General features: G+C 41.7%; 1 protein-coding gene across 4 annotated transcripts in view; it reads right to left on the bottom strand.

The window, feature by feature from the left end:
• The window catches only part of NSMCE2 (NSE2 (MMS21) homolog, SMC5-SMC6 complex SUMO ligase), a 277,542-nt gene that overhangs the window by 264,803 nt on the left and 301 nt on the right, over positions 1 to 12,438 (bottom strand). For 3 of the 4 annotated variants that reach the window (XR_012514171.1, XR_012514172.1, XM_010344246.3), the window contains exon 2: positions 2,152 to 2,322. Coding sequence is in view for 2 of the 4 variants with exons in the window: in XM_010344246.3 (XP_010342548.1) it covers positions 2,152 to 2,308 (157 nt within the window). In the remaining 2 variants the exon portion in view is untranslated. Of the gene's footprint in view, positions 1 to 2,151; positions 2,323 to 8,107; positions 8,787 to 12,438 lie in introns of those variants that run through there. The other variant, XM_074387113.1, reaches the window with a different exon arrangement.

Here is a 12,438-nt window from a genome sequence, read left to right as displayed (position 1 = left end):
CATGCTGAGGAACAACTGCTGACAGCTATAAAGTGAAAAACTACCAGAATATGGAGATGTTCAGTTACATAGAAACTAGCACCAGGAGACACTGAAATTCCATCCAGCCAGAGTAGAGCTATCTCACTGAACCCTTGGGGAAATCAACAGAGACTCCAGAAGGGCCATGCTTTGTAACAAGGCTAAAATTAGCCCCAATATAAAGGCTACACTAGACTTGCCCTAACAAAGTTTAACAACAAGCCTGGAAAGGATCAGCCTAATCCACAATCACTCAGCTGCTGACCAAAACGAACTCCAACACTGTTTAGAAGAAGACAATAGGCTGGGCACCATGGCTCATGCCTTAATCCCAGCATTTTGGGAGGCCAAGGCAGGCAGAGTACCTGAGGTCAGGAGTTCGAGACCTGGCCTGGCCAACATGGAGAAACCCCCATCTCTACTAAGAATACAAAATTAGCCAGGTGTGGTGGTGCATGCCTGTAATCCCAGCTACTCGGAAGGCTTAGGCAGGAGAATCACTTGAACTTGGGAGGCAGAGGTTGTGGTGAGCCAAGATCACATCATTGTACTCCAGCCTGGGCAACATGAGCAAAACTCTGTCTCTCCCTCTCTCTCTCTCTCTCTCTCTCTCTCTCTCTCTCTCTCTCTCCCCCTCACACACACACACACACATACACACACACACACACAAACAAAATCCAAACACTCAACAACATAATACACACAGATATGACAGAATTAAAATTCAAGGATATTAAAATAGCTATTATAAACATGCTCCATATACTCATGAATGTAGAGGAAAACATGGACACAATGAAGAAGAAATGGAAAACTAAAAAAAAAAGATTCTACTTAATTCTTTCTTATGTCTTCAACAATTAAAAATATAATATCTGAAATTTTTAAATTCACTGAATGGAATTATCAGATTAGACACTGCAGTAGACAAGATGAATGAACTTAGCAATAGAAATTATTCAAATTGAAGTTAAAGAGTAGAAAGACTGGGAAAAAACTATCACATCCCACTGATTTATGGGACAATATCAACGCATCCAACATGCATGAAATGTGAGTGACACACAAGAGGAGAGCGGAGGAATATACAAATATATTTGAAGAAATAGTAGCAGAATTTTTCCAAATTTGATTCAAAAACTATAAGTTGACAGATGTATAAAATTCAAACAACATCAGACAGGCCAAACAAAGAAAACCACACCAAGGCACGTCACAAATTAATCAAAACTTATGCCGTTAAAAACAAAAAAAAAGGGATTATGCTGCTCCTCTGGCTCCATATGTAAAATAAAATAACAATTCTACTTCAAAGAAAGCAAATAATATCTTTTTTTTTTTATTTTTTTTTTTAAGTGGAGTCTTGCTCTGTTGCCCAGGCTGGAGTGCAGTGGTGCAATTTCAGCTCACTGCAAGCTCCGCCTCCTGGGTTCAAGCAATTCCCCTGCCTCAGCCTCCCAAGTAGCTGGGATTACAGGCACCTGCCACTACACCCAGCTAATTTTTTGTATTTTTAGCAGAGATGGGGTGTCATCATGTTGGCCAGACTGGTCTCGAACTCCTGACCTCATGATCTGCCTGCCTCAGCCTCCCAAAGTGGTGGGACTACAGGCATGAGCCACAGTGCCCAGCCTGCAAATAACATCTTTCTAGATCTTCCTGATTGGACAAATGTAGGTAAAATTCACTGAAATTGAACTTTTCTCATTTTTGTTGAGGTCTTCCTTTGCTGGTATCCCTAGCATAAGCTTCGTCTAGTTACTGGGAAATCAAGTATTAACAAAGTAAAAACTACTGGAAAATAACAATATCACAATAAATTTATATACCTTACAGTTCACAAATGTCATATACTTTAGATTGTATGTTCCTTGAGGTCAGGATCTTCATATCTTTGCCCATAAATTTCTACTGCAGTTTATAGCAGAACTTAACTGAACATACATAAATGAATCAATCTCATTTCACCCTCAGTACCTTGCTGCGGTATGTAGAACAAGATGAGAAAACAGATGCCTAAAGGGGTTAAATCATTACCCCAAGGATACTTAAAAGGTACCCCTAGACTGATACCACCACACAGTGTTACCTCAAAGTAGACACAAAAGAAGTCTTAATTTTACTTACTCTGAGTTTCCACAAGATCCAAAGCAACGCTAGAAGCCGTGTCCATACCAGAGTTGATACAGGCTTGGAAGTTTTTCAAGGAGGAGAGAGCAGACTCTACACCACTGAAGGAGATGAAACCAGTTGATCCTGAATTTGAATTGGAACGTCCTGGCATCTTGAAATTATTACCTATATTTTCAAACAATAAAACAAGTTTCGTAAGTCAGAATAACTGCATTGGAAAATATTCATAAAACTGCTGTAAACATTCATACAAATATATCCAATATCCCATAAATGTATCCCACAAATATCCCGTTAGGTATAGCCTGTAGAAAAGACACCAAATCATTGTGCCACCCACCTGGCCACAAAACACAGATGGACTCAATATATGTGGAAGGTAAGTATCCTCAGTTTTTGGAGGAATATTCCCTCTTCTAAAAGAGAGCCTGATTCTGTGAAGAAGTCAACAACAGCACCATTCTTAAAGGCCAACAAGATAAACGGGTTAGAAAAAGTACACCACTCATATGATGCAATTTTCCAAAAGGAAAAAAATACTAATAAAATAGTTGATTAGTAAACTATTTTGAAAACTCATAATTTTTAAACTATCCAACATATATGTGTATTGAATTCTGCAAACTGTAAAAAAAAAAAAAAAAAAAAAGAGAGAAAATCTGTATTCCTGCCAGTTCCTCTAGCTTCAAACAGATTAATAGACTTGGTGAGATCCCAGAGTCAGTAAAAGCAGAATTTTTCTATATACTTGTCTTCTGGTAGCACATCCACTGTAACAGTTTCAGTTATTACCTTCATATTTAACACTTCCTAATCTCTATCTTCAACCACATTTTCTTTAAGCTTAGTAAAGCAATGTAAAGCTGCCTACAAAAGGACATCTTTGCTTAATTCAGAGGCCATTTGAAATTCGATCCACTGAAGCCAACCAGAAATGTGGGGAGAATTAATAGCTGTAAAGGGATGCGAGGGCTATTATCAAGGCTGCATGGCAGCAGAAAAGGGGGTATTTTCATGGAATCAGATAGACATAACATGAAAACTGCTAACCATCTCTGAATCTCAAGTTTACCATCTTTAAAACGGGAAGGAATAATCATGGTATGGTATAGCACACAGTACACAATTAATTATCATTAGAACCTTCCCTTCTGCCCCACCTAAGTGGGGAACTGTGCAGTATCTCTGGCATTTTCATCCTCATCATTGCTATCACCTTCATCTCACAGCTGAACTACTATTGTGGTTTCTCTGTTATTAGTCCTTTTAAACTAGGTTCATTCATTCATTTCACTCATAAGTATTGCGTACCTACCACGTCAATCATGAGACCCATTCAAAAATACACAGGATATGAAAATAGAAGGGCATAGAGACACGTAAGATACAGAGATACATAAGATTTCTAATTTGAAGTGTTTGTTTACCGCAAACACCCAGAGTACAACTCATTGTCAATTCAAATATTTAGTATCTCCTTAAGTGCCAGACACTTCCTTTAGCATGAGAATATCACAGTTTTCAAGATGAGAAAGGCTTTCCTTTTAAAGCATCATTTTGTTATTCTAATTTGATGAAAACCTATCATGAGCCAGGCACTAAAGATGTTCAGTCTCTGGGCAGGCACGGTGGCTCACACCTGCAATCCCAGCACTTTAGGAGGCCGAGGCAGGACAATCACCTGAGGTCAGGAGTTTGAGACCAGTGTGGCCAACATGGCGAAACCCTGTTTCTACTAAAAATACAAAAATTAGGAGGGCATGGTGGCAGGCGCCTGTAATCCCATCTACTCAGGAGGCTGGGGAGGAGAATCATTTGAACCTGGGAGGCAGAGGTTGCAGTGAGCTGAGACCGCACCACTGCACTTCAACCTGGGTGACAGAGCAAGACTCAGTCTCAAAAAAAAAAAAAAAAAAAAAAAATCAGCCTCTACTCCCAGGGGTTCACCATTGAGCAGGAGAGACAGACATAAAACAAACTCAATAATTAAAGCAACATGAGAGTTACTGTAAAACTGAGGTACAGATAAGAAAATGCTCAACTTTGCCTGACCAGATCAGAGAAGGCAACATAGAACCAAGCTTAAAGGATAAAGGACGAAGTTTAACAAATGGAAGAGTAATGGAGAAGGGCATTCAGGCAAAGGAAAAAGCAGGTAGGAATGAACAGCACAAATCGTTGCAGAGTACGTAACTCAAGACAATACTTGACTTTTCCTGATTCTGTTATGCTCCTTTACGACTCCACTCACTACAAACTTCCAACACCTCCTCCTCCCTCTCAATGAAAGATCTTGTTTCCTAATTTCCTGAGGAAACAGAAGCAGTCAGAAGAGAGATTTTGCAAGCTCCCACCACTTACCTCCCCACCTATCAGTATCAGTTCTCATACACTCTGCCTTCTGTCCTGTTAAAATGAATAAACTGTTGTTCCTAGATAAGACCACCTCTACTCCAGTTACCCACTAGATCCCAGCTCTCCCTCCCTACTCCAAGACATTCTCCCAGCAAGTCTCCCCGCTTTCCTGCACCATTACATTTTCCCTCTCCACTGAAACATTCCCTTCAGCAAATACACCCTTACTTCTCCCATCTCAAAAACATCCTCCGACTTTCCTCCCACCTACCCCTCTGGTTACCAGCCCCATTTCTCCACTCAGCCTTAGAGCAAAACTCCTCTCTAGGTTTGTCTACATTTGTCTCCACATCCTCTCCTTCCATTCTCTCTTGAACCCACTCCCACGAGGTTTCCATCTCTACCACTTCACTGCAACTGCTCTTGTCAAGGTCACTTGACAAGACCTAATGTTAAATTCATTATCAATGCTCAGCCCTTATCTCCTTTGACCTATCAGCCAGCAGCATGCAACAGTTAATCACTCCCTGATGCACTTTCCGCTCCTGCCTCCCTTGTTCTTGTTCTCATTCTCCTTTACTGGTTCCTCTCCATCTCCTAGAGCTCCAAATGCTGGAGGGCCCCAGGATTCAGAATCCAAAATTCAGAATTCTTCTCCTTCTATCCCCAAATCAAATACAGCCCTGCCTCAGGGCTATGCCGTCCTGGTTCCCTCTGCCAGGATACGTGTCCGCTAGATATCTACTAGGTCAATTCCCTGACTTCCCTAAGGTCTCCCTTGGAGTATCACCTCATCAGTAAGGCCTTCCCTGGCCTTCTGATATACCATGCAAGCCCTCCGAAACTCCACCCCCAGGCATTCCCATCCTTCTGCTTCTGCTTTATCTTTCCTCAAGGTAGGAACACAACATTCTTTTATTTATTAGGTTTATGGTCTCTAGTCCCCAGTTACACTGTAAGTTCCTTAAAATTACAGACTTTCAGACTTTTTCTGTTTTGTTCACTGCTGTATTCCAAGCACCTACTACGCATGCCACATAGTGGCCATTCAACAAAGGCTTGCTGAAAGAAGGAATGAGTAGAATACTGTCTGTGTATCCCCAGCACCTAAAACGGCGCATCTCTCCAAAACCATAGTACAGGTGGCACGCCCAGGGCTCAGTGCTCTGATCTCTCTTTTCCATCCTCTCCCATCCACCTAGTGTTCCAGGCTAGGCCCATTCCATCTAAATACCATTGGCAAGATCACTCCAGAACTTAAAATGTCCAATATGGAAGGCCCATATTCCTTCTCTCCTGCCTTACCCCTCTCCCAAACCTATTTCTTTTGCAACCTGCCCCATCTTACAAATAGCAACTCCATCCTTCCATTTCATGGACCAAAAATCTTGGTGCGCACTTGATCCTTCTCCTCCTCCCCTCATATCCTATACCAAACTCACCACCAATTTTGTCATCTCTGCAGTCAAAATGTCTCCAGAATCCAACCCCTCTCACCAATTCTACTGATACCACTGTGATTCAAACCATCATCTCCTGCCTGAATTACTCCAACAACCTCCTACCTGGTCTCTCTGCTCTCTGTCTTGCCTCTTCCACCCAATTCTCAACACAGCAGCCAGAGTAACCTTTGAAAATGTACATAAGATGATGTGACTTCTCTGCTCAAAAACTCCTAAGGATTTCCTGACTCACCAGGAGCAGTGGCCAAAGAGCTTCATAATAACCAACAACAATGGTTCCCCAAATGGTTCCTGACCAAGCATCACCAGTATCACCTATAAACTTCAGAAATGAAATTCTCAGGCCCCAACAATCTATGTTTTAACAAGTCCTCTATGTAATTCTAACTCTGAAATATCTAGGAGACATGCAGGGTCAGCATATTAGAATCACCTCATGGGCCCATTAAAACACTGATTTCTGGACCTCACCCTCAGAATTTCTGATTCAGTATGTCTGGGGGGGACCTCAGAATCTGCATTTCTAACAAATTTCCAAGTACTGTGGATTTTGCTGATCCAAGAACTGCACTTTGAACACCATTGTTCTACATATCTGGCCATTGCTAGTCCTTCAATAACCCAGGCATGCTTCCACCTTAAGGTCTTTGATCTTGCTAATAAGACAGAGATGCCAGTAAGAAAGACGGAAAAAAGTAGGAAGGATTGGTCTTAACTCCCTGCTGCCTACATAATAAAATTCAACATAATCAGCACAGTATCCAAAGCTTTCTACAATACAATGCAAACATATTTTTCAAACCACAGATTCTACTTTTCACCGAGACAAAACATACATTTCACATATCCTTAACTATCTGATATTTTACAATAAATGCAACTCCTTTCTGTCACAACTCCTCGAAACAAGCTTGGCAGAGAACAAGTGCCATATTAAAAGTACGAACCAAGTACTATGGAGTTGAAAAAAGAAGGCGATTACACAACCCACCAAACTATGATGTTCAAAAAAGGAAAGGATTATAGGTACAACAGGCTTTGTGGAAACAAAGGCACTTAAGCCGGACCATAACAGGTATTCAGGATTTGGAAAGGTCTAAATTATCAGGGAGAGCCATTCAGATGAAGGAAGCTGTAAGACAGTAAGGTAGTAAACTATGAGATGAGTTCTCTTTGCCTGGCACACAGGGACAAAGGAATGGGATGATAAATCGATTTCATTCTTTTGATCTAGGAGTCATCACGGGACTTTGAGCTCAATGTATTTTTAAAACTTCATCTTGGGGCCGGGCGTGGTGGCTCACGCCTGTAATCCCAGCACTTTGGGAGGCCGAGAAGGGTGGATCACAAGGTCAAGAGATCGAGACCATCCTGGTCAACATAGTGAAACCCTGTCTCTACTAAAAATACGAAAAATTAGCTGGGCATGGTGGCGCGTGCCTGTAATCCCAGCTACTCAGGAGGCTGAGGCAGGAGAATTGCCTGAACCCAGGAGGCAGAGGTTGCGGTGAGCCGAGATCGCGCCATTGCACTCCAGCCTGGGTAACGAGAGCAAAACTCCGTCTAAAAAAAAAAAAAAAAAAAAACTTCATCTTAAAAATCAAGACCTGAAACAAATATGGCAAAATGTTAAAGATGTTAAACTCTGGGTGATGAAACAAGGGCTCTTGTGTTCTTTTCTGGGATTTTATGGTTTCACACCAAAAAAGAGAATATACGAATAGGAATGAAAGCCAATGATAATTTTCAAACATTTGCATTTTGGAGAAAGAGACTGCTTGTTTACAACCTCACTTTATTATACCAAACAAGTTGAAACATTTTACACAATATAAATATAAACATAAACCAAAAAATGGAAAAAAAAACAAAGTCAGAAAAATCAGGATCAAAATACAGAAATTTAAGGGCAAACCAAGCACATGAGGAAGTTATAATGCAGTCATACACACTTTGCAATTCTACACAGGGGGCCTGGGGTGGTGGTTCACCCCTGTAATCCCAGCACTTTGGGAGGCTGAGGCGGTGGATCACTAGACGTCAGGAGTTCAAGACCAGTCTGGCCAACATGGTGAAACCCTATTTCTACTGAAAATACAAAAATTAGCCAGGCATGATGTGATGGTGCACACCTGTAGTCCCAGCTACTCGGGAGGCTGAAGCAGAAGAATTGCTTGAACCAGGGTGGCAACGGTTGCAGTAAGCTCAGATCACAGAGCGAGACTCCGTATGGGGAAAAAAAAAAAAAGGATTCTACACAGTACTATACTTGTATACACATTCGGCAGTGAGCTTCCTAAAAATCAAAACAAAAAGTGACAGTTACTTTTTCCATAAAGAAAAAAGTACACTAGGAACTCAAGAAAATATTAAGCTTTCCATGGCAATCAAGGCAAGTATGGATCATCATATATGAGATAATGAGTTATACTGAAAAAATAATCCTCACAAATATTCTTACAGTAAATGCAACAGCAAACTGCTAGGACTGTTTCTTGAGACTATTTCCCAGGGCAGGCTAAAGACCAAACACTCGTAACAAATGCTGGTTAGGTGCCCACCAAACCCATTTCCTCTTCAACCTAGTCATATACTTATACATGCACCACATTTTGCAGCCTTCCTTGACGTTAGATGTGGCCCATGACTGCACCCAAGTTAATAAAATGTGAGCCATTTCCAGGCTTCATTTATGAAAACCCACACTTTCCCATTTGATAGCTTGATGCAGGCAAGCACAATGACCTTAGTAAAGCTACATACTGACAATGGAGAATTACCAGATGGAAGGAGCCTAGGGCCCTACATCACTGCTTGCAGGAAAACTACTCACCTATAAGGCTCCATGCATGAAAGAAAATTCAACTGGGCAAAGCCATTTAGATTTCTGGGGTTTATCTGTTGCAGGACTATCTATTAATCAAAAACCACATACCTGCAAGGACCAAATGATATAATTCAAATATTCAGTTTTCTTTTCTTTTCTTTTTTTTCTTTTTTTGAGATGGAGTTTCGCTCTTGTCCTTCAGGCTGGAGTGGCAATGGTGTGATCTTGGCTCACTGCAACCTCTGCCTCCCAGGTTCAAGCAATTCTTCTGCCTCAGCCTCCCTAGTAGCTGGGATTACAGGCACCCACCTCCACACCCAGCTAATTTTTGTATTTTTAGTAAAGAGGGGGTTTTACCATGTTGACCAGGCTGGTCTTGAACTCCTGACCACAAATGATCCACCCACCTTGGCCTCCCAAAGTGCTAGGATTACAGGCGTGAGCTACCATGCTTGGCAGAAGTATTCAGTTTTCAAGTCACTCTTGATTCTAGTGTAAGTCTAAATTGACTAGGTCAGCACTGTCCAATAGAACTTTCCGTGATGAAAACGTTCTATAGTCTGCACTGTCCCACATGATAAGCACTAGGCACATGTGTACTAATTATGTAAGATCTGGTTAGTTTGGCTGGACAAGGTGGCTCATGCCTAGCCTATAATCTCAGCACTTTGAGAGGCCAATGTGGGGATGGCTTGAACCCAGAAGTTCAAGACCAGCCTGGGCAACAAAGTGAGACCCTGTCTTTACTGAAAATAAAATGTTAGCTGGGTGTGGTGGTGCATGCCTGTAATCATAGCTCCTTAGGAGGAGATGTGATAGGATTGCTTGAGCCGGGAGGTTGAAGCTGCAATGAGCCATGATCACGCCACTGCATTCCAGCCTGGGCAGCAGAGCGAGACCCTGTCTTGCAAAAAAAAAAAAAAAAAAGAAAGAAAGAAAAGAAAAGAAAAGGAAGAGATGCCAGGGATTGCTCTATCTCTCTGTCCCGACTACGTGAAGACACTGAAAGAGGGCAGTCATCTACAAGCCAAGAAGAAAGTCCTCACCAGAATTCAACTATGCTGGCAACCTGATCTTGAACTTCTGGCCTCCAGAACTGCAAGAAATAAATTTCTGTTGTTTAAGCCACCCAAACTATGATATTCTGTTATAGCAGCCTGAACAAAGACATAATATCTAAGAAGATTAATGCAATTCAGTACAAATGGAAAGTATCTACCAAATGGTGGCTGTCACTATTTGCATGAATGCAAAACTCACATTCCTTGAGTGAAACTTCACTCTTGCAGAGGACCAAGGAAAAAATGATCCTGCTCTTCTGTAATTCCGGAGCAGGGAAAAGATTAAGACTGAGATTGGATTGAGAAGCAAAGACAATGGATGGTGCAGAAAGATGGAATAGACATACTTTTCTCAATTTCTCCCAATAAATACGCTAAGTACAAGGCAAAGACAACTCTGTTCTCTGACTCTACCAGCACCTTCTTTAATATAATTAAAGCCTTTGGCATTCACTCTACTTTGTTAGTGATTATCTTGAAAGATGTTCACTGTGCTTCACAGCTAGTGCTCTGAAAATAGTCAATAAATGAATAAACTGTCTGCCTCAGTCAAATGCACAGCTCTCTTCTTTCATTCTCCCATTCATACCCAACAGTCTTAATCCGAGCTCCACACTTTGTTCAGGCTGGGCATGGTGGCTCATGCCCATAATCCTAGCACTTTGGGAGGGCAAGGGAGGAAGATTGCTTGAGGCCAGGAGTTCAAAACCAGCCTGGGCAACACAGCAAGATCCCATCTCTAAAAAAAAAAAAATATTTAAACTTACACAGACATGGTGGCTTGTACCTACTGTCCTAACTTCTTGGGAGGCTGAGGTGGGAGGACACCTAGAGCCCAGGAGTCTGAGGCTGCAGTGAGTTATGATCACACTACCACACTCTAGCCTGGGCAATAGTGAGATGCTGTCTCCAAAAGGGAAAAAAAGGACTTTGTTCATCCTGCTCCCACTGTGAGAAAACCTTCTCTTCAATTTTCTTTTCTTTCTTTCCTTTTTTTTTTTTTTTTGAGGCAGTCTTGCTCTGTCACCCAAGCTGGAGTGCAATGGCCTGATCTTAGCTCACTACAACCTCCACTTCCTGGGTTCAGGGGATTCTCCTGCCTCTGCCTCCCAAGTAGCTGGGATTACAGGTGTGTACCAGGACATGCTGGTTAATTTTATTTTTTTGTATTTTTAGTAGAGATGGGATTTTGCTATGTTGGCAGGGCTGGTCTTGATTCGCCCGCCTCGGCCTCCCAAAGTGCTGGGATTACAGGCGTGATCCACCATGCCTGGCCCTCTTTTCAGTTTTCTATCTGCCCACACCTCACCCATATGTTAAAGTCTTAGTGTCACCCAAAATTTATATGTTGAAATCCTAACTCCCAAGGTGATAGTATTAGGAGCTGGGCTTTTTTGGGAGGTGATCCAACCCACCTTCATGAGTAAAATTAGTGCCCTTTTAAAAGATGCTCCAGAGAGCTGCTTTGCCATCCCACCATGTCAGGACACAGCCAGAAGCCACCTATGAACCAGGAAACAGGCCCTCACCAGACATCAAATCTGCTGGCACCTTGACCTTGTATTTTCCAGCCTCCAGAATTGTGAGAAATAAATTTCTGTTGTTCATAAGCTACCTAGTTTATGGCATTCTGTTATAGAATCCCAAATTGACTAAGACACCGTCTTTCATCGCTTGGTTTAAGTGGTTCTCAACCAAGAAAGATGTTTACCCTTCTCCTAAGGGACATTTAGCAGTATCTGTAGACATTACGGTTGGCATCTAGTAAGCAGAGGCCAGGGATGCTCTTAAACATCCTACTGTACACAGGACAGTCCTCATCACAACCCCACAGCAAAAAAGAAATCTAGCCTAAAATGTCAAGAGGGCGTCAGGTGAGAATAACTGGTTTAAATCAATCTCTCTTGGATACCTCCCCAGCTAATAACACTAATCTTTTCTTCCCAGTACCTATGATCTCCAAGAAAGTTTAGAACAAGGCTGTGCATTTCCTGAGTTTTTTTCTCTGCATGTTATTTATAGACAGTATGTTGATTTCCTTTAAATCCGTGGGAGCCTTGTACAAGTCAGCAAAAGCTGTCTCTCCTTTTTCAACATGCAAGGATATACCCCTCTCTCTGAATCCTTCTCTCATACAATCGCCTGTTCCTACCCTCATGCTACCATTATCCATATCACGTGCACATACACACAACATACTCTTACTATGAAACACATCACAGCTATTTGTTCACATGTCTGCAGCTCCTTTATTCTGAGAACTTCTTAAAACTAGAACCCTGATATATTCTATTGCATATAAAGCAGTTTCTTACACAAAATCGGGGATCAATAAAGATTTGGCAAGTAACAAAAATAACAACAGACATCATCATTTCTAGGTCACCTAGAATGCCATAAACTGGTGTCCCGGCACTTCATTCTCCTTATCGCCAATTCTCAGTGCAATCTACATAAGCGAAGAGGAAAGAGGTCCATAGTTTATTCAAATGACCTGCCCGTGGCCTTGCTTTTAAAGTCAGTTCAAACTAGATCTATTTGGATCAAAAATCCGTGGTCTTGCCCCTACCCTCCG

This window comes from Saimiri boliviensis, chromosome 15, assembly GCF_048565385.1.
Source record: "Saimiri boliviensis isolate mSaiBol1 chromosome 15, mSaiBol1.pri, whole genome shotgun sequence".
In the NCBI taxonomy this organism is placed as follows: Eukaryota; Metazoa; Chordata; class Mammalia; order Primates; family Cebidae; genus Saimiri; species Saimiri boliviensis.
This window is presented reverse-complemented; position numbering and strand designations above follow the sequence as displayed.